Source organism: Engraulis encrasicolus, chromosome 1 (assembly GCF_034702125.1).
Source record: "Engraulis encrasicolus isolate BLACKSEA-1 chromosome 1, IST_EnEncr_1.0, whole genome shotgun sequence".
NCBI lineage: Eukaryota > Metazoa > Chordata > Actinopteri > Clupeiformes > Engraulidae > Engraulis > Engraulis encrasicolus.
Window position 1 is genome coordinate 37,354,793 of NC_085857.1, and position 26,689 is coordinate 37,381,481.

The 26,689-nt window shown below is 44.3% G+C and overlaps 2 protein-coding genes across 3 annotated transcripts in view; both read right to left on the minus strand.

The window, feature by feature from the left end:
* Positions 1-1,634: 1,634 nt before the first annotated feature.
* On the minus strand, positions 1,635-5,925 carry LOC134465998 (uncharacterized). Of its 2 annotated transcripts, none has more exons than XM_063219927.1 (4): positions 5,814-5,925; positions 5,142-5,417; positions 4,041-4,388; positions 1,635-2,996 (listed from the first exon to the last, which is right to left on the minus strand). In XM_063219927.1, exons 1-4 carry the CDS (start codon positions 5,815-5,817, stop codon positions 2,803-2,805), a joined length of 822 nt encoding a protein of 273 aa, XP_063075997.1. In that variant the 5' UTR covers positions 5,818-5,925; the 3' UTR covers positions 1,635-2,802. The 2 variants fall into 2 exon arrangements, with proteins under 2 accessions (XP_063075997.1, XP_063076058.1); XM_063219988.1 differs by having other exon boundaries at positions 5,142-5,413; positions 5,814-5,924.
* A 3,702-nt stretch (positions 5,926-9,627) lies between these two features.
* rab11fip4b (RAB11 family interacting protein 4 (class II) b) overlaps positions 9,628-26,689 on the minus strand; it is a 57,521-nt gene continuing 40,459 nt past the window's right edge. The window contains exons 6-13 of the mRNA XM_063201523.1: positions 25,820-25,919; positions 24,539-24,642; positions 22,066-22,206; positions 19,992-20,073; positions 17,432-17,569; positions 16,737-16,895; positions 10,033-10,176; positions 9,628-9,755 (exon numbers count right to left, since the gene is read on the minus strand). Of these exons, the coding sequence (XP_063057593.1) occupies positions 9,639-9,755; positions 10,033-10,176; positions 16,737-16,895; positions 17,432-17,569; positions 19,992-20,073; positions 22,066-22,206; positions 24,539-24,642; positions 25,820-25,919 (985 nt within the window). The 3' untranslated portion in view covers positions 9,628-9,638. The remainder of the gene's footprint in view (positions 9,756-10,032; positions 10,177-16,736; positions 16,896-17,431; positions 17,570-19,991; positions 20,074-22,065; positions 22,207-24,538; positions 24,643-25,819; positions 25,920-26,689) is intronic.

The window sequence follows — 26,689 nt, forward strand, 5'->3', positions numbered from 1 at the left end:
CATGGCCATGTTTTCGAAGCAAAATAAATAACTATTTTCGATTAATTGTGCAGCCCTGAGTGCAGTTTTTTCTACCTTATGCTGTGGCAGTGGGTTTTCATAGCACACGGTAAGGGTTGGGGTGGGGATCAAAAGCACAAACTGATTATCAATTAAAGCTAATCGATTACAAAAAAAATAATAAGGTTGACTCCTGTAATTGTATTGAATGCACCACTTACTTGTAATTCATAAAAGGTTGCAGCCAGTCACTGAACCACCTGTTTGATATTGGGCGAGCCATCCATTCTTCAGTCAGTCAGTGTAATTGGCTAAATTAATCAAAGCAACAGACAGAATATATTTGAAAATAGTTGTTACCTACATGGTGAACAGCTACTCAAAAATGAAGCTCAATGTCTCCTTCCCATTGTAAAAAGCCTTAACAGTTCTCACTTTGTAGGCACTGCCACCTAGTGGAGAAGCACTACTACAACACCACATGGTATGATTCAAGAGGTTGAAATCCTCCTGTCAGGTCGATACGCTGAGGGTTGAATTGAAAGAGGAAATGGTGTAACATGCCCTCAACTGAGTACCTTTGTGCAGTCATGCCTAAGAAGCATGGATACCTCCTGCTTAACATTCAAGATATGGTGTTTGTATAACGAGCACCCTTCAAAGTGCAATGTATCCAATTTTGTCTGCAATACAACGTATCCATTTTTGTATGCAATGCAATGTATCATTAAAAAAAAATGCATATGGTCAATGACATGCCAAGTTTGAAATGCTTTACCAGGCCTGAAGGGTGAGGCATTTGGGGGATGTGAATGAGTTATTGTCTAATGCTGCTGCTCCATGTCTTTGTGTAGCAGCACTGGTTTTCTGTCGAGATGGGCTGCTTTGACAAGATGTTGACCTGCTTTGACGAGCTGTGTTTTAAATAGAGATGCACCGGATCCTGATTTTTAGGATCCTGCCGGATACCGGATCCACTGCTTAAGATCCTGCCGGATCCGGAACCAGATACCGGATCCTACGAAAGGGTTGAAACACATAGCCAACTCGCACACGTGGGCCCTTTTTATTACGTTGGCGCAAACTATTTTTAAGACTCATTGGCTTACTGCCAAACTGCCTTCTGGCCACTTCCAACGGGCTTTCACTCCATGCAGCGATTGGGGTTGTGAAAGACTGACTGAAAAGCCTAGGCTACGTAAAAAGTAGAGATGCCCCAGATCCTGATTTTTAGGTAACTGCCGGATACCGGATCCACTGCTTAAGATCCTGCCGGATCCGGATAGTCTGAAAAACCCTATTATCCTGCCGGATCCGGAACCGGATCTTGGATCCTGTACATCTCTAGTTTTAAATCACTGAACCCTTTCTTTTCCTCCTTACTGTTCAGTTGTTGCGAGTGATGGCTTGGTAGTTCATCGTCAAAACACCATCATAAACTGCTAGGCATCGATAGGCGTTGCAAGCCTCTCGAGTGAACGGGAAAAGAAGGGGGGTAATCACTCCTGTGGTGTCAACGAGTGCACTCCTTGCTCTAGAAAACATATGGAATTATTCAGACCGGAAACCCATGTTCTTTAGGAATGCCGTGTTTATTTTTGGTTGCAGTGATTCAGAACAGTATGCCCCCCCCCTTTACATGAAGGAACCAAAACTTAAAGGCTGATGTGTTATAACTTGTAAAACGCACTCTGCCTCGAGTGTACCTATTTTGCCAAAAATATGTGATCGATAATTGAATCAAAACTTTTTTTTTTTAGTTAATATTGTGATGTGAAACTCGAGTGCGATGTTAAACTCAAGTCAATTAATAATAAAATACATGATAAAATAAAAGGTCTAGGTAATGTAGTACATAATGGTATGCTCACGTAAAACGTCAATTGATTTGATAGAATTTAAAATAACATTAAACAAATACTTTCTCTTTCTTTTCCATGACTTTTTTTTGGACAAAAATAACCACTTCACTAATTCCATGACTGAGTAACTGACAGACATACACTCCGTCAGCCGAACAAACAGGGAAAAATCATCTAGAACTTCCTAATATGACCCACACACAACTTTCAAGACACCCGCCCTCCCCTGAAGTGCAGTGGTGGGCAACCTGGACTCATTAGTTATAATCCAGTGCCACATATTCCAAATTACCAGGTTTTACAAGTCCAATGGGGAGTCTATATGCATGTCAGGCCCCCTCCAAAAAAACAGCTGATGGGGTTCTGAATACATGCTGAAAACACCATCTGGATTGCCCCTGCACCGCAGCCACGCCAAGCGAAACCAGGTTGCCTGGCTAATGACAAAAATTGACAAAGATCATAATAAATAGCCAATGTTGATGATAGCGCTCGGAAAAAAAATAAACCTTTTCTGGACTCCTCATTCGGTGTGGTGGGACATGACTTACACTCCCTATTGAGGCCTTTGGGCAGATAAAAACAAGGTCATTTGGAACAAGTCACACTGGAAACATCCATGCCATATATTCCAAATGACCTGGTTTTAGCTGTACAATTAGGGCATTTGGACAGGCACTAGAATACATTGGATGGGTCATTTGGAATATGTGGCACTTGATCGTAGCTTCTGAACACATGATAATAAAACAAAACATCCAGGTTGCCTCAGTATGCCTGTGCCTAGCAAACTCGGGGTGCGTTTCTCGAAAGCATAGTTGTTAGCCAGTTAGCAACTTGGGTAGTTGTCTAGGGGAAATTGCATTGCAAACAACAAAGTAGCTAACATAATTAACAACTATGGTTTCGAGAACTGCACCCCAGGCTGTCTGGCACATCATCACACCTCCTCCTCCTCCACCTCCTCCTCCGCGTCAGAGAACTGCCCGTTGACCGGAGGTGGAGGGAGCTTCTTCTGCCACTTGACGGGGGCCGAGTGGTGCTCGCTGGGGACGTAGGGGGCCAGCTGGGTAAGACAGTTGGTCGGCACTTTGCGGGGGAAAATCGTGGACATATCGATGACGTCCTCGAAATCTGTACGAGAGAGAGAAAGAGAGAGAGAGAGAGAGAGAGAGAGAGAGAGAGAGAGAGAGATAACACATCTGTTTGGACCTCTAGCACAGACACTTTAAAAGCCGGAGCTGTGATGCACAGCAGCAATGGGCTTCAACAACTACAATCTGGTGTCCAATCATCTGCCCCGCAGCTGAAAACAGTTAACCTAAAAGCTTGCAGTGATTATTTTTTGCCATCTTGCACTTCCGAATTTCAGATGCCGCTGCATACTGGAGGCACACTATGCAGCAAACAAGCAGCAGCTATGGATTTTAACGAGAGACAGTATGTACCCCCCCATAGTGATTTACTGTGTGGAATTTGTTTAGGCGATTCCATCGGAGAGTACGGTTTAAACCAAAGAACGTAGAATGAATAAAAGCTCTCAGAGGGCGTAACCTGAGGACACAGGAGCCCATGGGCAGGGGTGCATGATGGATAAAAAAATGTGACACCGGAAACCCCACAAAAATCAGTCGAAAGAGGATGTCCGGTTGTCAGTGTTCAGTTTGTGGCCAAATTAACTGCAGTGGTCAGCCAGCATTAATTGCAGGGGATAATTAAGGACAGCTGACAAAAGAAAAAGGTGTCCCATGTGGACTGTCCACACTCCAACCTCGGCGGTAGTGGCATTGCACTTTACAACGCCTCCAGTACTGACCTTAGAAAAAGAAAGTGACTCCCCTCGCGGCCATGCCGTACTACGCTCCGATCAAAGAATCGTATATGAGAGAGAGATATTTCAGGCTGGTTCTTTTCCGGTATCCATGCGATATCGGGTGAACGCCCCTTTAGGAGACCTTCGATTAGGCGACCTTCGGAATCTTGGGGTTGAGAATAAATGGAGTCCCCTTAGCGCTGTAGATGGCGGTAGTGCACTTCTTGTGCAAACACCAGAAAAAGAGAGGAGGAAGGAGGGGACAACAACCCCTAAGGAGACCGAATTTTGAGCACACTCCTTTGCATTGGATGGGTGGAATTTGACATATCTTTCTCTCTCATATGATTTTTCCTTCAACTCACCGTAGGGGCAGCCGGCGATCGGCATGGCCAGTCCCCTGAGCTCCTCCTCCCAGTCCTCCCTCTCCACGGGCTTCTGGGGCTCCAGCAGCGCCAGGTAGGCCATCTCATCCTCCACCGCGTAGCTGGGGTTCCTCTTCTTTGGCCATTTGAAAGGTTTGTTGAGAAACCTTCGAGGTCTTCTGCGGTGTGTGGTGTCGGAGTCGTTAGGCTGGGACACGTGGTTGGTCTGCTGGGCACTCGTGTGGTCAGTGGGCTCCTTTGGTGCTGGTGGTTTTGACGGGGCTGCAACTGGGCGTTTTCGTTGGTGCTGGCTGCTTGGACTGGGCGGCAACTTTGACTGGGCTCCACCTGCAGGGGATTAAAGGATAATTTCTCGTGAAATCAAACGCTTTGTGGCTCAATCACAGATTTTAATTAAATGTACCTGCAAGGGATAAAAGTATCCAAACATGCACCAGAACTGCAGAACAGAATACAACAACACAGTCAAAGCTACAGTGCAAAGTTGTCATAACATGCTTAGGTCACAGTAAATGGACATACTCACAAACTGTTGAAACCCTGGGAAACAATGATTGATGAAACACTACATTTGCTTAATGGAATTTGAGGATTTCAGGAAAGTGCGTCTGAGGGTGTGTAATTGCAAATGGGCACGTGCATGTAAAATACAAGGTGACATCTCCAAAATGACCATGGCGCAAATGGAGTCTCAACTCTTAAAAAGGTGCACTATGTAATATTTTCAGTAGTTTATTTCCAGAATTCCAGAATGAAAGTATTCATTATTAATAGTTAGATTTTTCCCCCAGTTAGAACTGGGAAAATTGCACTTTTCATTCATGAAAAGTTGGATCATCTCCATGTCTGCCAACTAACTGTACTTTGGTCATACTAAATATCAGTTTATTACTTATTTTAAAAATCATGGAAAAGATCAAGTGACAGCAGTTTCCAGCAACAGGCAGCACAGTTTCAATGGCAACATGGTTGCAATGCCTGGCCACACTCCTTCCTACACATGAGTGCACTTTCAACATAGCTCTACACTGAACTGAACTGAACACTGAACGTTAGGGTTTAAAATAATTTGACACTCACCACGATGGCCCATCTGATGGCGTCCTTTCTGCTCTCCAATGTCCCGACTTGTCTTCTCAAAGGACTCCTTGTCCCAGTCCAAGTCATGATTTCCTATGACATTTCCATTAACGTCAACAGAACGTTTCCCCCTGCCTCTCCGTCGAGATCGTCGTTTTCTTCGAGTTTGGATCCCTGACCCCGACCCTGGGTCCTGGTCTGTGACTTTGTCAAAACACAACGCAGCCTGGGGCATCTCTGAGGGTATTTTCTCTCCACTTGGGGTTGTCTGCCTACCTAAAAACAGTTGGGCAAGCCCCTCAATATGAGACCATAGCACTCGACAACATCACTGCACGGGTAGCCGTCCGATAGCCCGTGCAACAGCTTCAAATCCAATATGCACGCGGACGGATGAATATTCAAGCTAACCAGCGAAAGTAGAGCTCTACCTCAGCAAACAGGTCCCTTACCTGAACCAGCAGCTGTTTCACATAGATCACAACAGGCTCTATAGCCAATCACAAACTTAAGACAATTTAACATACAACGTTTACATTAGGCTATAGCTAATTTATTTGTAGCCTGCCCTGCGGACGAAAACACGACAAGGCTAGATAGCCAAAAACAGCATCCACTAAAAGGTTGTAATGTTCAAAATGTGTATGAAATCGATGTATTTCCTAAACTTACCCATTTTGCAAGTGACGAAATTTAACCTAAAAATTAAGCAACCAAATATTTCCTCAAAATCCTTTGCGACAGTCCTCCTGAATTTGCACACCACGTGCCGGAGACGCTCTATTCTGCCCATGACGTTGTAGCAGGTGATTGGCCATTACTTTCTCTGACTGTAACTTTTAACAGAACAGTGCCTTGGCATTCTTGAGCCTTAGAAATTAATGTTGAAAAGGAAAAAAAAACTCTCTTTTTACTTTAATGTGTTGTAGGCTATACTCGTGATGTGATGGGCTGGAGAGGATGATGTCTGATTATTTCTAAGACAAAGAAAGATAGCCAAAGAAGTGATTTGGTTTAGTTTTGGTTCATTTTTTTATTAATGCATTTTCCATAAAAGAAAACTTAGCTTCGCGGAATAAAGATAATAGGCAGCGGCTACAGACATTACAGGAAATAAGCAACAAATGTGATTTTCTTTCTCATTTTATTTTTTGGTGAATTTTCAGGTTTTACATCTTCCAATGACCAGTGACGGTCAACTGCAATGTATATGAAGGCCTTCACGTTTCAGCTTCCAAGGATACAAAAAGGGGAAATGTATCAAACTTAGGGTGGGGAAAAGGCTATCAGGGAGCACCACAGTTGGTGACCTGGGCCTTACAGCATCACTACAGCAACAGTCACACCATTCATATTTGGATGCTCGAGGAGGTCATCAAGTCTATAAAAAGTAGGCTGTCTTGGGCATCCGATACCTTCAAAGACACCAAATAAGATCCTGCTGCTAGTTCATTGCTGCCAACTCCAAAAGACTTGTATTTTAATCTTGGAAAAATGAGAAACAAACCTAACAACAACAAAAAAAAGAAATAAAACTGCAATCAGGCCTCTCAAAAGACCCAGATTGCAGTTGCTACTAACATTTCCACAAGAAACAGTAGAAAATAAACTAAATTTGTACAACATTTACATCAAATGAAAAAGAAAAGGTATCACACTGCATGTGTACATACACACAATCTTAACGGACTTAACAGCAATTTAACCCAAAGGGCAATGAGGATCTTAGCAAGGCACAATCACCAGAAATTGCAGTATAGTACATGCAAACGAAGTAGCTTTGTGCAGTAAGCAAAATGTCTAGCTTTTGCAGTCATGTCATGTCCCTAATTTACTAGAAACAACATTGAACTACTAAACGTTTCACTGGCTTCATCGATTTGATTAATTTAGGAAATGCATTATTAATGAACAAATATATGAAATGCTGAATGACGATGGCCTAAAATTCACCACAAATAGTGACTGTACACTTAAGCCTATATAAATTATTACATTATTATTATTTTTGTTTTGTCGTTTCTTTACAGTCATTGTCATTGAGCCACTGGTAGATTCAGAAGTCAACTGAATGGTTAAGACTTTTAACTGCACATTGAAATCTGAAACCATGAGGAGCGAGGAATCACTCCACATTCAACAGTGAATTGCTGGTGAAGAAAAAAAAATCAACTGACCTCATATAGTGTGTGTGTGTGTGTGTGTGTGTGTGTGTGTGTTACTGGCAGTAACTCGCAATTCAGACATAAGTTTGGGCTGTTGCAAAATGTTCCCTTATTCAAGATACCGAAAGATTGACTCGCACTATGTGGTCTTTCTATCCCTGTGTGTGTGTAAAAAAAAAAAAAAAATCTCCCCACACACACAGACAAGACTGAAAGCTACTCAGATAACCTTAACAAACTCAACTCAGTGAAGTCTAGATTATACTCTGTTCAAGTAGTCTACATAATCTAAATGCCAGCACGGACATTCACATACGTACATAGCAGTCTGTGCTACAATACATTCAAGTGTAAGACCCATAAAACTCTTGAACCAGTGTCCACACAGCCCCTCAATAACCCTTCGTTAACAACGCCCCATTAAAGTGATGCAGTAACGTACTCTCACCAAGTGCACATTAAAGTGTGTCATCATTTTCTGAGATGAACAAATAAGACAGAATATGCCTTGCTTTGGCAGATTCCTTGAAACCACACTACGCAAGTCCACACCACAAAAACACTCCACAGATCTACAACACGTATCCTACTCGCTCGTCTCCCTTTCATAGGACCACATATTAAAACAACAGATCTTTCATAGAGCCATAATGTGTCTTCATTCACATGCTCACCTGCCACAGGTAGCTGCGATCTAGCACATGCAGTAGCCATCACCACCTCTAGGCATGAAAGCTGAGAGGGGTGGACAAAGTTGTCAGCTGTACCGGACACAGGGAGAGAGGTGGCCCAGAATTGGGTCCTCATTACATTGTATGTATTGGGTGGGTAGGGGGCCCTTTCAGATAACTTTGTCCTGGGCTTGGCCAAAGCTGTCAGTGGCCCTGCCTGTAGGTTGCTAGGGCTGCACGTCAATCAAGTTCCTCCTGTCCTTTCCTGTGACCTTTGACTTCTTGCCTTGGTGTTGCCCCGCTGTCAACCCCGCTTCCCTTTTGTCCACCAGTGCAGAGGGACTTTTAAGGGGCTTCCACCCCATTAAACATCTCAATTGCAAAAAGAGATAAGGACCTTGGATGGAATTAAATTTCCGCAAGATATTGATCAAACATTTTGATCATCGATGACGTCGCGCCTCACATCACAAGGCTGCAGGGCAGAGGAAAGGACAGGAGGAAACGGACTGGGCTGCGTTCCCAAAAACATTTTAGTAGTACTTTGCACAATGCTTGCGCAAAGTGCATGTGTGTGTTATAAAATAGTGTACATCATAAACCTTTAGTGAAGATGTGAGACCTATTTCTGATATATTGCCAAAGGGGCACCTCATACTTTAGTACTACTTAGGCTTAAGTACCACTTCAGAGTTTTTGGGAAACGCAGCCCTGATCTTAAGCCCACGATTATTACTTCTGCCAACCTCAGCTCTGTCCACTAATCCATGATTCAGCCGGGAGGTCAAGCACTTCTCAGAAGCACAAGATGAGGTACAGGTACCTTGAACACACAGGTTAACATTCTCACACTCACATTGTGCACATCTCCATGGCTAGCATGTAGATATAGAAGCCCTAGGTCCATCGTTTGCCTAGGCCCTAGGGATTAACGCAAGGTTATCAAAAGCCAAACATCTAAGCATCATCTAGGCCTTCACCCAATCAATCATTCAGTCATTCACTCTCTCAACGTTTTTGTTGTTGTTGATTTACAGCAATGGCAATGACAGCAATGTCTTCAGAAAAGTGCATGAAAAGGTACTAATTATTATTATTTTAAAGATTCACAGATTGTAACAAAGACGTACAAAACATTTGTTTTTTTTTTGTTGTCCCTCCCAACACAATGTGGGCACACAAAAAAAGTTCCAGTTTTTTTCTTTCCCTAGCATGGCTTGGGTAGAGTTGTTCCAGTTTTTTTCCTTTCCCCAGCATGGCTTGGGTAGAGTTGTTCCAGTTTTTTTCCCCAGCATGGATGGGCGCAGTTCACATCTTCCAGCATAATAGACAGCAGAGGGCACTATAAGTCCAGTGTAACGTCTCTTATCTCGTCTCCAGAGCGAGGCTGTGGAAGTGTCAAAAACCAGTTTAGAGATTTAAAAAAAACCCTGCCACAATTTCCTTCCAACACAGGTGACTTGTCACAGATCAACTAGTAAACCTGTCTTGAGTGCTCATTTTGATTCAGATCTGATTGGATCCAAATTGTGGCAGGGCTTTTGACTCTCGGAACTCTGGATTGACACCACTGCTGAACCTACGACTGGCACCTCTGTGGATGTCGCTAATCGTCCCGTATAAGCGTCTCTTGTCTCGTCTCCAGAGGCTTGCACAGCTAGTTAGTTCTTGATCTCCAGGATGGAGGGGTTGTGGTCCAGGATGTTGAGGATGATCTTGTCCATGTATTGCCTAAGGCGGTAGTTGATCTCCTCCTGCTCTTTCAGGGCGTCCATCAACTGCAGACAGAACAAAAAATAAAGGGAGATTAGCATGGCATTCACCTGACGAAACACCACATTACATTACATTACATTACACTTAGCAGAGGCTTTCATTTTATTCAAAGCGACTTAAAGTTATTATTATTCATCAGGGTATTGGTTACAGTCCCTGGAGCAATGTGGGGTTAATTGCTCAAGGGCACTTTAGCCATAGAGATTTAGGGAGAGGTCAATCAATCAATCAATCAATCAATCAATCAATCAATCAATCAATCAATCAATCAATCCGTACCTCATCCCTGGAGGCGTTGTCTATCTCTGCTGCCAGCGACTGGGCTTTGGTCTGGGCGGCGAACAGGTTCTTGGCTTCGTGTAGGCTGAGGCTCAGGATCTGGCCGTTGAGGTCCTCGTTCTGTTCCCTCAGCTTCTGGTTCTCCTGCAGAGAGGAGGAGGTTGAAGAGGAGAGAGGAGAGAGGAGAGAGGAGGAGATGAGGAATAGAGGAAGACAACAGAAGAAGAGGAGGAGAGAGGACCAGAGAGGATGAGGAGGAGCAAAGGAAGAGGAGGAGAGAAGATGAGGAGTAGAGAGGAGGAGGTAGAGGAGGAGATAGGATGAGGAGGAGAGAAGCAGAGGAAGAGGAGGATGAAAAGGAGGAGACAAATTATGAGTCTCGACAGGTGCGAGACGATGAAGACCTCAAGGTCCAATGACTCACCATCTACTGTGCCTTAGCCCTCTAAGGCTGGTTAACGCACTGCATCAGCCATATCAACACTGCATCAGCTGTGCGCTTTAAGTGTTGTCTACAACTACTACAGTACAGGACAAATGAGTTGCCTCTAGGAACTCAGCTACTCAAAACTTAATTACAGTCACATACACACTACACACAAACTACACACACTACACACACACACACACAATCTCTATTGAAGCATCAAGGCGAAGCAATGTTAGAAGTTATAGACTGAACTCTGGAGGTCAGCAAAAGTTGCACACACAATCCATCCAGTTACAACACACAGACTGGAGTTACTGCTGGTTAATGATGGGAGTTAAGGAGGCAGTGGGTCAGTCTGCGGTCGTGGTGGTGGTGAGGGAGAGAGCGGGGGTGTTTACCAGGAGAGCGGGCCGCATGCTGACCCCGGCAGCCACAAACTGCTGCAGCTCAGAGGGCAGCTCCAGCAGAACCATGCTCTGACACACACAAAAGCACACGGGCTGAGTTTTAAAATTTTTTTTAATTGAGGGCTTTTTTATACCTTTATAGACGGGGAGGAACGGTAGCCTACCATGCACCCCCCCCACAACAAAACGCCACATGACTTTTTTTAATCTTCAAGATGTCCTGAATAAGAATTTGAGTGGTAACAGTCATATAACTCACTCCCACTATGATTTTTCACATCATATTGTATATGACCCCATGCATTCTAGTCCTATGTAGTGGTACACTGCCAAGGCCTCTAGAGCCATGATGCAGTTGGTTATAATAGCTTATGATATACCATATGAAAGCTTGGAGTCTGTTGTATACATATATTATACTGTATTTAGTGTACCTCTTGCATAGCAACAGTTGCTAGGCAAAGAATCTTCCTTAGCAACCAGCATTAGTGATACGGTTCCTCTGCGAGTACATTGTGTTGTGATATCTGGATCTAGATGGCTTTTCCCAAGTGCCACATGACTTCTTTGAACCTCCAAGATGTCCTTAATAAGAATTTGAGTGGTAACAGTAATACATTCCCACTGTACATCATATTGTACATGACCCCAATATGCTCTAGGCTATACGTTTTAGGCCTATGTCATTATAAACTGTCAAGGTCTTAACAGCCATTTTGCAGTTGGTTATCATAGCTTGCCATATACCATATGTAAGTTTGGAGTGTGTAGTTTATGAATATTATATCATATTTTTGGTGTACCTATGATATTTGGAAAAATATACTTGGCTCAGTTATATGATGTGTGAGAGCTCTGTTTTTTTTTCAATTCTTTAAATGACTTACAGTTGACTTGCAGTTGCAATGACTTGCAGTTTATCAGGCTTATATTAAAGCAATGGAGTGGTGATAAGTACGCTTCAAAACTGCAAGGCCGCAAAGTCATTTTTATCTGTGAAGAATGTGCATACCTTACATCAGGGGACGGTTTGACAACAAGAAAGACTGAAATTCCATTACTCAGGTCATCACAGGAAGAGACCGACACCAGGGTTGTCCTTTACAGCCAATATGCTGCAAATGAGCATTATACCAACGTACGGATCAAGAGTCCTGACTCTGATCTATTCTTCATTTTGCTGCACTTTGCTGGAACCATGGGCATCAACATCCTACTTGACACCAAGATACAGAGAAAGTCCAGACTGATCAATGGCACACAAACTGCAGCAGAACTTGGCCAAGAAAAGTGCACAGCTGCACTTGGTCTCCATGGCTTCACTGGGAATAATGCGACAAGTGCATTCCGGGGCAAAGGTAAACTTCTTCCTCTAACGAAGATGTTCAAAGCCCCCCAGTTTGTTACCAACCTTGCCAAACTTGGTGAAACCTGGACAGTGACAGAAGCCCTTAATTATGATTTTGAAAAATCCACATGGGCCTTGTATGGCGAAAAGAAAGCTGAAAAGGTTGATGACATGCGATTGAACATCATTAACAAACTTTGCACCAAACACGGAAAGTCTATTCCTGGAAATGTGGACATGGCTTTGCTACCACCATGCAGAAAAAGCCTCACGCAGCATGTCCATAGGGTTCATTTTCAGGTTCCCCTATGGAAAAGAGCCAATATCAACAATCCTGTAATTCCATCCGTGGGTCAAGGACATGGGTGGTTAATGGCATAAAGTGGTATACAGCCCCTGTGGTATGAAGGTGAGAGTCAGCCACAGAGGTTGGAGGACATCTGTGGTGAAGTCCACTGTGATGATAACAGTGAGAGTGAAGTTGAAAGTGATTGGTCAAGCACAGACAGTGACAGTAGCAGTGAATGAACTGTCTGCCTTGGACTAAACCTTTCCCCAAATGTTCAATAAACTTTGTTTATGATTCAACTTGTTTCCTTCTATTGTGGTGTTGTGCTCCAACTTGCACAGATGTGACAGTGACACATACAGTACTGCTCGCTATATTGTCAATATTTCCAGTAGTTAGTAATTAAACTATTATTATACTTTTTACAAATTGTTTAATGTATTTGCCTGTAAGGTCTTTATATATGTGTATGGTTGTATGGACGAGTCATTTAAAGGATCAGAAAAATGAAAAATACTCTCACACATCATATATACTGAACCAAGTATATTTTTTCCAAATGGTACACCAAAAATATGATATAATATTCATAAACTACACACTTCAAGCTCAAGCTTACAGATATGGCAAGCTATGATAACCAACTGCTAAATGGCTGTTAAGGCCTTGACAGTTTACAACTACAACTACATAGGACTAAAACGTATAGCCTAGAGCATACTGGGGTCATGTACAATATGATGTACAGTAGGAATGTATTACTGTTACCACTCAAATTCTTATTAGGGACATCTTGGAGGTTCAAAGAAGTCATGTGGCACTTGGGAAAAGCCATCCAGATCCAGACATCACAACACAATGTAATCGCAGAGGAACCGTATCACTGATGCTGGTTGCTAAGGAAGATGCTTTGCCTAGCAACTGTTGCTATGCAAAAGGTACACCAAATACAGTATAATATATGTATACTACAGACTCCAAGCTTTCATATGGTATATCATAAGCTATTATAACCAACTGCATCATGGCTCTAGAGGCCTTGGCAGTGTACCACTACATAGGACTAGAATGCATGGGGTCATATACAATATGATGTGAAAAATCATAGTGGGAGTGAGTTATATGACTGTTACCACTCAAATTCTTATTCAGGACATCTTGAAGATTAAAAAAAGTCATGTGGCGTTTTGTTGTGGGGGGGGTGCATGGTAGGCTACCGTTCCTCCCCGACTATTATCTTTGACAGGACAGTGGAGGAGAGACAGGAAATGAGTGGGGGGAGAGAGATGGGGAAGGATCCGCAAATAACCCTGGCCGGAATCGAACCCGGGTCGCCGGTGTAGTACGTAACCCAGTGCCCTACCGTTAGGCCACGGCCAGACCACGGGCTGACATTTTAAGCGTATCCTCACTCTTGTTGGACACTCTATTCTTCGAATAAGTGTTCATTTGGGCACTGTGTTTATTAAATAATTATTTGTGTAAGATACTTGACACCATAATTTCCCTCTGCCGATCAATGAAGTTACTTGACTTTAATGTAGAATGCAGCAATACCTAGCCTCTGCTATGGGCGTAAAGTATACCCCCGCAGCCCCCGCAAGGCAGGGGGGCCCACATGGGCCCTTGACTTGAAGATAAGGGCTCCCTCCACATGATATTAGGCCCTTTTTTTCAGTTCGTGGGCCCATTCTTTTTAGCTTGCAGGGGGGCCTGAAGTACTTGCGTTACACCAGTGTCCTCTGCATACTGTACATATGCACTATGTGCACATATTGTTTCCAAGATTCACCCAGCAGCATATAGTGAACGATGGAGTGAACATGTTTGGCTTTTGTGCTGAGAGCAGAGAGGAAAGAAGAATTAATTTCATTCTTTTCCCCTCTGCTGAAAATGAGCACCACCATATTCACACGGGAGCCATTTTCTGTCTGCCGTCTTGTCTGACTTTTAAAAAGTAGTGCCATACAGTGCTCACTAAAACATCCCGGCAGCATGGCGATGACAAACACACTGGGAAAAGATTCACGAGGGCCGCCTACACGATGTGTTTTGTTTGACAGTGCCCGTCGGGGGGGAAGAGGAATGCATAATTAAAGCAAGTGGAAGAGGAGAATGGAAGTGATCTCACGGGGAGAAGAAAGGGGTGCATAAATCATTGTGACTCAAACATCTCCAAATATTTTCTTGACTAGGTTTGTTCTGGTTTTACTTCTACTGTACATGCAACATTGTCTGTTAGTATTTCCCTCTACTTTTACTTATGCTATTTACTGAGAACAGTCACGTAACGTCGCAACAATGTTTTTGAGCATTCTATTGTCTTTCTTACATTTATGCTACGTTTTTAATGTGACCAGGACTGTCAAAATGAATGAAAAGTTTTCTGATTTCTGACATGCTTAAACGTGGTGATCTGATCACCTGCTTTCTCAGAAAGCTCTGCCCACCAATTCCAAAGTACTTGGTCTGTTTGTTTATGTACAAATGGCAAATAAGGGGGAAAAAAACCTGGAACATTCAACCTTCAACCCATGTCCCAACTGTCATTTGTCTGCACACTGGTTGCTCTGAGTTGGCTCACGTATGCAAGTAGGATATCAGATCATATTTGACTGGCATCTATCCTATATTATATTTAAATGCTATGTGGAGACCCTGTCACACGCGGCATCACTTCATAGATGAGCCGTGACGAGGAACTGTTCCTGGGATTAAGTTGTTGTCAACTAAAGTGGAGGACTATAATGGCGTTGACAGGTGCCTGTATTTGAATACTGTAGTACAGGGGTTCCCAAACTTTAACATGACAAGGCCCCCCAAATGCCGGTTGATTCCAGCCAAGGCCCCCCTTACGTGGGTCGTGCCACACTGTTTTTTCTTTGCACTCCCTATCACAACCATAGTGTGAGGCCTGTGGATATATCATTAGGAATAGGAATTGTTTATCTTATTTTTGTTTTACTTTGTTGTACGTTATTCAGTTCATTCAATAATTCATCTTTTGTTGTGCTATACTTTTCCTGCCTTCCTGCCATCCTGCCGCGGCCCCCCTAGCAACTCCTCACGGCCCCCTAGGGGTCCCCGCCCGGCCCCCACTGTGAAAACCACTACTGTAGTGGATCAGTGGTTTAGAAGATCGGGCTTCTTATCTCCGTTTTGGGTGCATCGGGGCGTCAGCACACCGGTTCCGACAGCACTGCGGAGCACAATTTCGGTTACCTCTGCCCGAACACTAGCGCAGACGCGATATAAACACTGAATGGTGAATTACATCACTGCAGAGCATGGATACACAAGTGGCGGCTTCGACAGAATAGAGCTGTCCCGTAATCGCCAGACGACATCCGCGGACATTGGCGCTGGTGTGTGCGGGGTTGTATTGAAAACAGTGGACACTTGGAGCGCAGAAAGTCAGCCAGTCACAATCAAGAAGCAGACACAGTTTTAGATTTGTTCTGCAAGCGCTCCTTTCGTAAGGGTCCAGCTGCATCAGAGTAAGGTCATTCCACTATCCTTAAGAGTAGTTGTATTTTCAAACAACAACAAAACAGGCAATCTGTTTTCAATTATAAATGGTAGAAACAAGAAAACGCTGTGATCTGTTTCAGACCCTGTGTACCCGTTTCAGTCTCTTGACCTGAGTGTTAATTCATTCCACTGCCACGAGAATAAAGTTGCATTTTTAACCAAAAACAAACAGTCATCTGTTCCAAACCTGCGTACCCGTTTGAGTCTCTTGAGCACAGGTGTGCAGAAGTGCTCCATTGTGAACCAATCAAGCCACCTGTTTGAAACTCACATACCTCTCTTAACCTCGGAGTAAGTAGCACTTTTTAAAGAAAACAATGTCTTCTGCTTTCAAAGCCGCATACCTGTTTCAGTCTATTGTAGCAGTGGAATGAACTTACTCTGAGGTCAACAGTAAAGAAGTATCTTTTTAACGAATAACAAACGTCTTCCGTTTTCAAACCCGTGTACATGTTTGAGTGAGCACAGGTGTGCAGAATTGCTTTATCGTGAACCGGGGAGCCAATCTCAAGGGGCTATCCCCCTAAGAAAAATAAATTCAAATTTAAACCGATTAAGCCATCTGTTTCAAACTCATGTACCTGTTGGATTCTCTTGACCTCAGAGTAAGTTCATTCCATTGCCACGACAGTAAAGTAGCATATTTAATGAAAAAAAAACCAAACCCTAAAGACATCTTCTGTTTTCAAAGCTGCGTACCTGTTTGAGCCTTTTGACCTCCAGCTCCAGCTCTGTTTCTCGGCTGCGGCTGCCGTAGTCGGGGAAGGAGATGGAGGAGCTGCGGCTGCGGCCCACGCGCTCCGCCTCCAGCTTATAGTACTGAAGATGCTCCAGCTCACGACGCAACTCCTCTATCAGCTACAGAGAGAGAGAGAGAGAGAGAGAGAGAGAGAGAGAGAGAGAGAGAGAGAGAGAGATGTTAAAACATTGTGGTGTTCAGACGCTCCACCTCCAGCGCATTCGTAGTAGTACTGAAGATGCTCAAACTCATGACACAACGAGAGAGGGAGAGAGAGAGAGAGAGAGAGACAGTGAGAGAGTTAGAGAGAGAGAGAGATGTTAAAACATTGTGGTGTTCAGACGCTCCACCTCCAGCGCATTCGTAGTAGTACTGAAGATGCTCAAACTCATGACACAACGAGAGAGGGAGAGAGAGAGAGAGAGAGAGAGAGAGAGAGAGAGAGAGAGAGAGAGAGATTGTCTTGTAGGAACCCTGTTGTTTACAAAACGTGAACTCTTTTTGTAAGTCAACTTTGTTCAATTTATGTATGTCGTAAACTGACTGTGTTCACTTCACAAGTGTTGACATGATGATAACTGATAACTGATGAAGGATGATAACTGATCAGGTTAATGTTCACAATCCAATATGGCCGTCTTGCTTTACATGCTACCTCTTGCATGGCATCCTTCTCCTTCTGGTACTCGTGGCGGTTCTGTTTGAGCTTGTCCATCATCTTCTTGTAGAGGTCCATCTCGTCCTTCAGCCGTAAGCTGGTGTCCTCCAGTTTATCAGTCATTCGTTGCCTCTCCTGAACGGATGGACGGACGAACACAGACACAGACAGACACACAGACATAAAGTACGTCAGTTATACACTCATAACCTGATATGAATTTATCAGAACATGTAGGCATCTAATCAGAATGTCAATAATTATTCGTAGAGTCTTGACGTTTAGCACTGTGAAACTTAAAAAAGCTTCTGTGTCAAGGAAATGTGTGTTTCTGTGTGTCAGTAATGCCAGTCATACCCCTACTCTGTACCCTGCTCTCCATCTGCCATCTAGCCAGCAATCAACAGAGGTTTTTTCTTATCCAAGTAGTTCCTAAATGGTTTCTGTTCTGTGCTTGACACCCTGTTTTACCCCTTTTAAACACGTCTATTTTTTTACACAGAAACACGATTTTTTTTTGTGACAGTAATGATGTCAGTAATACATTTGGGCCAAAAATAACCCCACTTTGCTCTTCTATAGTCTACATCTCACGTTTGGCTTCACACATTCCTTGAACACACCTCTTGTCTTTTTGAGTTTTAGTAATGAGGTCAGTCATTAAATATATTTCCCCACATTTTTGTGAGTCAATTTAGAAAAAAAGTGTTTTGTACAGAAGTAAAAAGATGACTGTTTTTAGCCCATGCTCTCGTCTCCATGCGATGTGCATGGTCACACATTTGTTGTACATGGGGACACACTTGCTTTTCTGGGTCTTGCGTTTCAGCAATGACGCCAGTCATGAAGTCAAAAGATAACTGTTTTTAGCCCCATGAGGCGGGTGTATGGGTTCACACATGTCATGTGGGGTGGTGGAGGTGGTGGTGCTGACGACAAGCTGAAATTAGAGCTCTCTCTGCCCCACGCCTTCATCAGACTGGAGGGGGGGGCGGGGGTTGTTAGCACTGCTGTCACCAACTCACGCAATGATGCAGATTGATAGGGCTGCATGAGACATCGACACTCAGACACGCACGCAGGAGCATGTGTGCACACAACTGCGCATACAAACACGCGCATGCACACACGCACGTTCACAGGAATATGATACACATACAGATGGATGCACATATCCCCACACATGATGTTGAATAATAGTGCTGCATGGCACATTGACACTCAGACATAGGCATGAGCATAGAGCATGTGCACACAGCTGCACATACACACGCACACACACATGCACATACACACACACACACATGCATACTGCATATGAAAATGATACACATACAGATGGATGCACATATCCCCATACATGATGCAGATTGTTAGTGCTGTATCGACACTCAAGACACGCACAAGCATGTGTGCGCACAGCTGTGCATACAAACGCACACACACACACACTGCACATTATGAATATGATATACGTACAGACTGATGTACATATCCCCATACATAAGTACACACCCTCACACATCCTCTCTCACACACACACACACACACACACACACACACACACACACACACACACACACACACACACACCAGAGGTAAGAACGGGTAAAAAAATCCAAGCCCGAACCGACATGGGCCCATGGGAATTGGGCCGGGCCCGGCCCGAGGCCGACTAATTATTGGATGTGTAGGCCCGAGCCCGAGGGAAGCCCGAAATTTAAAATTTTATTTATAAGGAGGGGTGATCTATGATAACAAATCAAAGCCCTTAAATTAAAGCCATTAAAGTATTTTGTTACGAAATCTAAGTTAAATAGACTGTATAAACATGCAGGCCATCTTATATATTTCTGTGTATGCTGCACTGCAGTGCACAGAGGTTACATTAAGCGATAATCCATCATTGACGCTTTTTTTAAGAGTTGGCGGAAAATTTTAAGGGCGTCCGTCATTTTGACCGGCTGATCATTGGGCCATAAGCCACAGCAGCAGTACGACCTTAAAAATCTAGCGCGGCACTTTCACAGAGAGAGACAGCGAGACAAAGAAGAACAACGACGCGAGCAGCAGAACAGGAATGAAGGAGTTCTTGAATTGCCATTGCAAGAGTTTATTAGGCTACAGTATGTGTCGGGTTGATGAGGCGACCTCTGTTTTTTGCAGACCACGCGTCTCTCATGGCCAAAACACGGCCGAAATGCCTCAGCGCACTGTGATGGGAGGGAGAGGCGAGGGAAAGCGCGTGCATTCTAGCAGCAGGCACTGCACTGCTGGATTATCAACTGAAGTGGAATATTATTAACTCACAGCCTACATAGCCTATTTATTTATTTAAAAAAAAAAAAAAAAAACTGTCAACGATAGAGAAGCCGAACCCGACCCTACCCGAACGTAATGAGTGACATTTCAGGCCCGACCCGACCCGAAATTGGCTCGGGTTCGGGTTCGGGCTCGGGCCTGGGCCAAAAATCATAGGTCTAACACACACACACACACACACACACACACACACACACACACACACACACACACACACACACACACACACACACACCTCGTCCAGTTTCTCCGCTTGTGACTTGAGCCGTGTCATGTTGATGGCCATCTCTGCATTCTCCTCCTCTAGCTGCTGAACTCTGGAGGAAAGAAAGAAAGAAAGAAAGAAAGAAAGAAAGAAAGAAAGAAGGAAGGAAAGACGCATAAAATAATTTAAAATCATTTAAACATAAACTTATGTAACCCATACACCGAGGGTTCCCAACCTTGGAGAAGTAAAACAGTAAAAGGAGCTGTGTTGCATTTTTTTTTTTTTTACACTGTAGATCAGTGATTCTCAAACTGTGGGTCTGGGCCCACTGGTAAAGGTATTCAGAGTGTGCCTTGAAATCATTTAAAAAAAATCAAAACAATGTTTGTGCTGCTGTTGACTATGTATATGACGTTTATTGTTTATTGGGTCAGAGGTGGACCTCGAACATGTGTGAAAATTCCAAGTGGACCCTGCCTTGGAAAAGCTTGGGAACCCCTGCTGTAGGTCATAAATGGCTTCTTGATTCATTTGGTTTATTTAATCCATTTCATGCTTGTGTGGTTGCCTATGGGCCAAGTTTATGATGTACTGCAAGTGCTTACACTACACACTGTCTGGCTACTCTAATGTTGCCGCAAGATGACTCAAGATATTAAAATGGGCCTTTGTGCGTGTGAGGCGAGGGGCATTGCTGATTCAGCATTTTGAATAGAAATGCATCTTCATTACTAACACTCTCAGACTGAAAAAAAGATTCTTCACCCACATGCTAAAACAATCCACTTATGCAACTGCTGCATTGAGCTTTTCTTAATCTCTGCCACCCTCTTATTCTTGGCACTAGCAAAAGGTTTATCACAGCCACGGCCCATCACAATTATTGGTACCCTGCTCCCCACACACGCTAAAACACAACATTTACATAACTGCTGCACACAGCTTTTTCTTTATCTCTGCCAATTTTTGTATTGTTCTGGGTTGTTAAAGGTTCGTCACTGTCTTGGTCCATGATAATTATTGTTGCCCAGCTCGCCACACAGTGAGTGAGAGATACAGCAGAGAAGTACACTCTGTGCCCAATCACAGGCAGAACGCATTCTCAAGGACAACACGACGCACCCCACCAAGTCACAGAACTCTTTGCTTTGCTGCCATCTGGCAAGCGCTTCGGGACACCTCGCTCTCACCATATAAAACAGAACAAAATCTACGTCAGTGTCTGTCTCCCCAAAACTCTTGAACTTGGTGCGTCACCTGCCCCCCTTGGGCTTATTGCACCTACTCAGCCCTTCCCTTTGCACCAACATTATGGTTGTGTACGTGTCACATCGTCATACAAGCAAGGCTCTAAATTAACACCAGCCAACTGGCCAAATGCTGGAAGTCAGAGCCCTCTATAGGGAGAGTCAGGCTAATCCCATTGAGCAATATGGTCCATGTTTTGGCAGCTAAGGGCTAAACTCCAACCCCTTTGGGGCGGCTCACGGTGCTCTGTTATTGCCAGGAATGGCGCATTCAGGCCGGTATGAACACGGGCGGTTTGCAGATGAGCACTTTTAGTGCTGAACGTAACTGGCGCGGGCACCGGTACCGGCTCCGTTCTGGTCGGCCTGAAAACCATCGAAGTGGCTTCTACAACAGGGTGTGGTATAGCCTGTACCCTAAAATAGGTCTTACTTTGCAGATTTACGTGAGGTGAATGAATTTTAACAAATTAATCATAAATAAGCCGATTGCTAGTCCATACATCTGTGATAATTTTCCAGAAATGTAGTTAGTTTCTCTTTAATTCTGGCTTGTTCTGGCGGGCATAATCCACTTCTGGTGCACACATATTGAGAGTGTTTTTATATTTACATGTGCTTACTATATATTGTGGCAATTCAGACCTCTCCTCATATCTGTCTCATATGCATGATATGCTATTACATAAAACATCAAATCTTGTGTGAGTCACTGTTAGAGGGGCAAAGTGAATGTGTGTGGGCTGCCTGTCCTTCTGCTGAAGTGCCACTGTGTGTGTGTGTGTGTGAGCAGCTCTATGTGTGTGTGTGTGTGTGTGTGTGTGTGTGTGTGTGTGTGTGTCTGTTGAGGTTACCTGTTGGTGAGCAGCTCTATGTGTGTGTTGCGGTCGCGCTCCATCTTGGCGGTGGCGTCTCGGTGTCTCCTCAGCTCCTCCTCCATGAGGCGCTCGGCTCGGGATTCCTGCTCCTTCAACTGCTCCTCCAGCTCATGCACCCTACAGCAGGGAGGGAGGGAGAGAGGGAGAGAGAGAGAGAGAGAGAGAGAGAGAGAGAGAGAGAGAGAGAGAGAGAGATATGGAGGAGGAGGAGAGAGAGAGAGAGAGAGAGAGAGAGAGAGAGAGAGAGAGAGAGAGGGAGAGAGAAAGAGAGACAGAGAGGGACAGACAGAGAGAGAGAGAACGACAGACAGAGAGGGACAGACACAGAGAGAGAGAAAGACAGACAGAGAGAGATAGAGAGAGAGAGAGATTCAGACAGAGAGAGAGGGGGACAGACACAGAGAGAGAGAGAGAGAGAGAGAGAAAGAGAGAGAGAGGTTATTAAAGAGTAATGGTTCTCAGCCATTTTTGAACAAACACCCCCTGTACCTCATCATAAGCCCGCCAACGCCCCCCTTAGTATTAAAAAATACAATCGAGTAATGCCGCCTAATGGCAGCTAAGCACCGCCCCCTCTCAGCTGTGCCCTTTTCAATGCCCCCCAAGGGCTCCCTAATGTCCCCCTGGGGTCTGTACCGCCCACGTTGACAAATTACAGAGGCGTATTGTAGTGCTGCTAAGGACAAGGGCAGGTGGGGGGTGAGGTGAGTTACTCACTCAAACCCTCACGGCTGCCGCTGCTGCCCACCGCTCTGAATGAGCTAGTGATCCAGAAACCTCAAACTACTCTTCATACTTCATACAAGGCCTCCTGTACAGTAGATTCAGCCCTAACAACACACACACACACACACACACACACACACACACACACACACACACACACACACACACACACACACACACACACACACACACACACACACACACACACACACACACACACACACACACACACACACACACACACATTTAAAACACACAGAACAGAAAAAAACACATATGTATCTGCACACAAATTCATACAAAGTTGAAGAGCAAATACTGCAAATGAGGTCGACCAACACGGCCTGACAGTGTGCACACACACACAGTGACGTCATTGCAGAACACGCGGACGCTAGGAAACATTTTGTCCATACTGATAAAGAACAATGAAAGGGTTGTGTTTGTTGACACACAGAACTGGGTTTCAAGAGAAGTTGACATGTAAATGATCTAAACAGTAGTTTGTTTTGTGTTGAGTTGATGCACCTGTGAGCTGTATTGTACTATTATGCGCATGTGCCAATTCCTGTAATGCAACATGACACTAGCCCCGACGTCATCCAATAAAGTGGAGTCGTTTTGAATGGGCACAATGTGTACTATGTATAAATAAAAGACTATGTTTCACACTTGTGAATGTCAAAAAACAAGCACCTTAAAATATCTTCTCAATCATTTCTCTCATAGAACAGTAGTTGAAAAATCCACACAAATTTCTTGATGTCGATAAACCAGATTTCCAAAGCATGGCTTTCAGCCCACAAACAGAGGCGGTAAACTCAAGAGTGTCTTCATGTGCCTACTAATGACTCATTCAAGCATCGATTGGCTTGTTAAGATGATTAATCCACTTGAAAATGTTACATAATGTGCCTCAGTTTAAACATGCAAACCCTGTGGAACAGTCCTGACATCAAGTATCTAATGCCTCTTTTCCACTACCGGGTTTCTGGTAGGCCTACAGGTCGACACAGCACAACTCGGCTGCCTTTTCGAATAGGCACGACACAGCTCAATCATAAAGCAAAAAGTGGCGGCTGAGCCGTGCTGTGTTGAGCTGTAGGCCTACCAGAAAACCGGCAGTGTTACTCCCACAAAACAGAGAGAAAACGGGAGTGTTTGCATCAATGCTTATGATATGAACCCATTCTATCAACTGTGTACATAGGTGCACTGTTCGCATATGCGTGCCGGGTGTAAAAAAATGTTTTCCATTGACATAATGTGCAAAGTATAAATGGGTCAATGACCTTTTTTGGGCTCAGACGTCAGGTGGTACAACCACAGCTAATGTGCATGAATGAGTTAGTAATTGGTAATTTATGAACTGAAGTAAATATAGTTCGTAGATAATCCAGTAAAAACAACAAGAAATAAAATAATTAAATCCATACAATAGTTGCATTAGCTTTGGTTGCTGTGTAGCCCTATTGTGTGTAGAGCACACTAATGTCTCTTTTCCAACTGCCAGTTTTCTGGTAGGCCTACAGCTCAACACAGCGCAACTCGGCTGCCCCTTTTTGCTTTTCGACAGGGCACAACAAAGCTCAATTGAAAGAAAAAGTGGCAGCCGACTTGCGCTGTGTCAAGCTGTAGCCCTACCAGAAAACCTGCAGTGGAAAAGAGGCATACAGTAAGTGCATCATGTGTATGTGTGTAGGCGACGTTTGCTCTGCTTTACCTGTGGATCAGCTGAGTGTTCTCCTGCTTGAGTTTGGACTTGGCGTCCCCATTCATCAGACAGTCATGCTCCAGTTCTGCTACCTTCTTCTCCAGGTAGCTCACCTGTGGACCACATGGGATTTAAAAAAATGTCTTTTTTGATCCTAATCGGGTCGATGACGATGTCAGGGTGGTGCAACCACAGCTAATGCCACTACTTTATTGATTAAATGATTTTTCTTTAGTTTTTATTGGATTTTGTAAGAAGCATATCCATTGCAGTACATTTATTAGCAGTTGCTAATTAAGTAATGGGAATTAACTGTGGTTGTACCACCTGATGTCGGAGGCCAAAAAAAACCATCATTGACCCCGTCACAGTTCAGAAAATCACTCTAAATCTGTGATATTAGTATTTATAGCACTAAACGAATGCGTGCTCAGCCTCACACACACGCTTTTGTGTTTAAGACACATGTACATTGTTTTATTAGGTCTATCAAATCTATAAACCAGAGGGATATTCAATGACTGTTCTGTGTCTGATGGCTTAAAACACATGCGGTTGTGCAATGTTTAAGCAGCGTAAACTTCGGCAGATACAGTCATTTCTTCTGTGAAAGTGGCATCAAGTTTTTCCCGTTTTAACACTTCACAATTCAGGAAATCACTCTGGCACAGCCCTGTAAATCTATAATCCTGCAGACTACTCAATGAAGGTGTTTGTATTCTATGCTTTCATGGGTTAGCTGGCTTTACACAACACAAGCGATCGTAATGTTTGATCAGGTTAATCTGTCTCATATACAGTCACTTCTTATGTGGATAGGCTAAAACACAATTACTCTACAAATGCGACTCCACTGCAGACAGTTAGTTTGGTTTCATAAGCATGTGAGAATGCGAGTGTGTGGGTGGGTGCGTGTTTGTTTGTGCACGGGCGTTTGGCACATTAAGCACGCGTGCACGCGCACACTCACGCATGTCCTGGCTTAGGGGGAGCATACTGTAGCTTCCCAGTGATACCGATAATCACAGGAGTGACATTACAACACACACACACACACACACACACACACACACACACACACACACACACACACACACACACACACACACACACACACACACACACACACACACACACACACACACACACACACACACACACACACACACACCTTCCCAGTGGGGTCGATGTCACAGGAGTGACATCACACACACACACACACACACACACACACACACACACACACACACACACACACACACACACACACACAGGGACGTACGTACGTACCTTCTCAGTGATGTCGACGTCGCAGGAGTCGATGCTGTCTCGGAACAGGTCCTCGGTGCTGCCGTTGCTGCTGCTGATGTTGCTGTGCTGGAGCAGTTGCCTGGCCGCGTACGAACAGACCAAGAGAAGGAAGGAGAGAGGAGGAGAGAGGCAGAGAAGGAGGGATAGAGACAGGGAGAGAAGGAGCGAGACAGGTGAGCATGGTGTTCCCGCCGCTGCTGCAGCAGGGGGACTGCTGCACCACGACATCTCTCCCCCTCTCTCTCTCTCCCCCTCTCTATGCCCCCTCTCTCTGACTTTCACAATCCTTCTCTTTCTCCCTCTAGCACTCTATCTACCTAATGTATGCCTCTCTAATGCCTCTCACCATCAATCTATCCCCCTCTCCATCTCTCTTTCTGTACCTATCTAGCTCTCTCAATCTATCCCTCTCTCAAAGGTATTCCTTCTTATCTATCCGTCTCTCTCTCTATCCGCCTCTCTCTGTATTCATCCCTCTCTCTCAATTTCTCTCGCCCTCTCTTTATTACATAATCTATCCCTCTCTCTCCCTCTCTGTTTCCGTGGAAGGCTAGCGTGTGAAGAGCGCGGCGCGCGGTAACTAAAGCAGGACGTACAGCGGCATCCTTACCAATCGGCTCCTCAGTCAGTCCGTCAGAGTCCGTCCGTCCGTCCTGCCGGGCTGGCCCACTACACAACTCGCATATCAGGGCACATCACACCTCCCACTCCACTCCACTGAGATACACGCTAGTCTCTAGTCTCTCTCTCTACTGCAGGGGAGCTCAGACCTCATAACAGAGAGCCCCAGTTTCACTCTGCAGTGAGAAGTGGGGGAGAGGAGAGAGGAGAGGAGAGGAGAGGAGAGGA

What these genes read in the sequence shown, in the direction of transcription:
- LOC134465998 (XM_063219927.1), bottom strand. An exon ending in CCATCAGATGGGCCATCGTG is followed by an intron (nt 4,389 to 5,141) that starts GTGAGTGTCAAA and finishes AATCCCCTGCAG; the next exon opens with GTGGAGCCCAGTCAAAGTTG. An exon ending in GATCGCCGGCTGCCCCTACG is followed by an intron (nt 2,997 to 4,040) that starts GTGAGTTGAAGG and finishes TCTCTCGTACAG; the next exon opens with ATTTCGAGGACGTCATCGAT.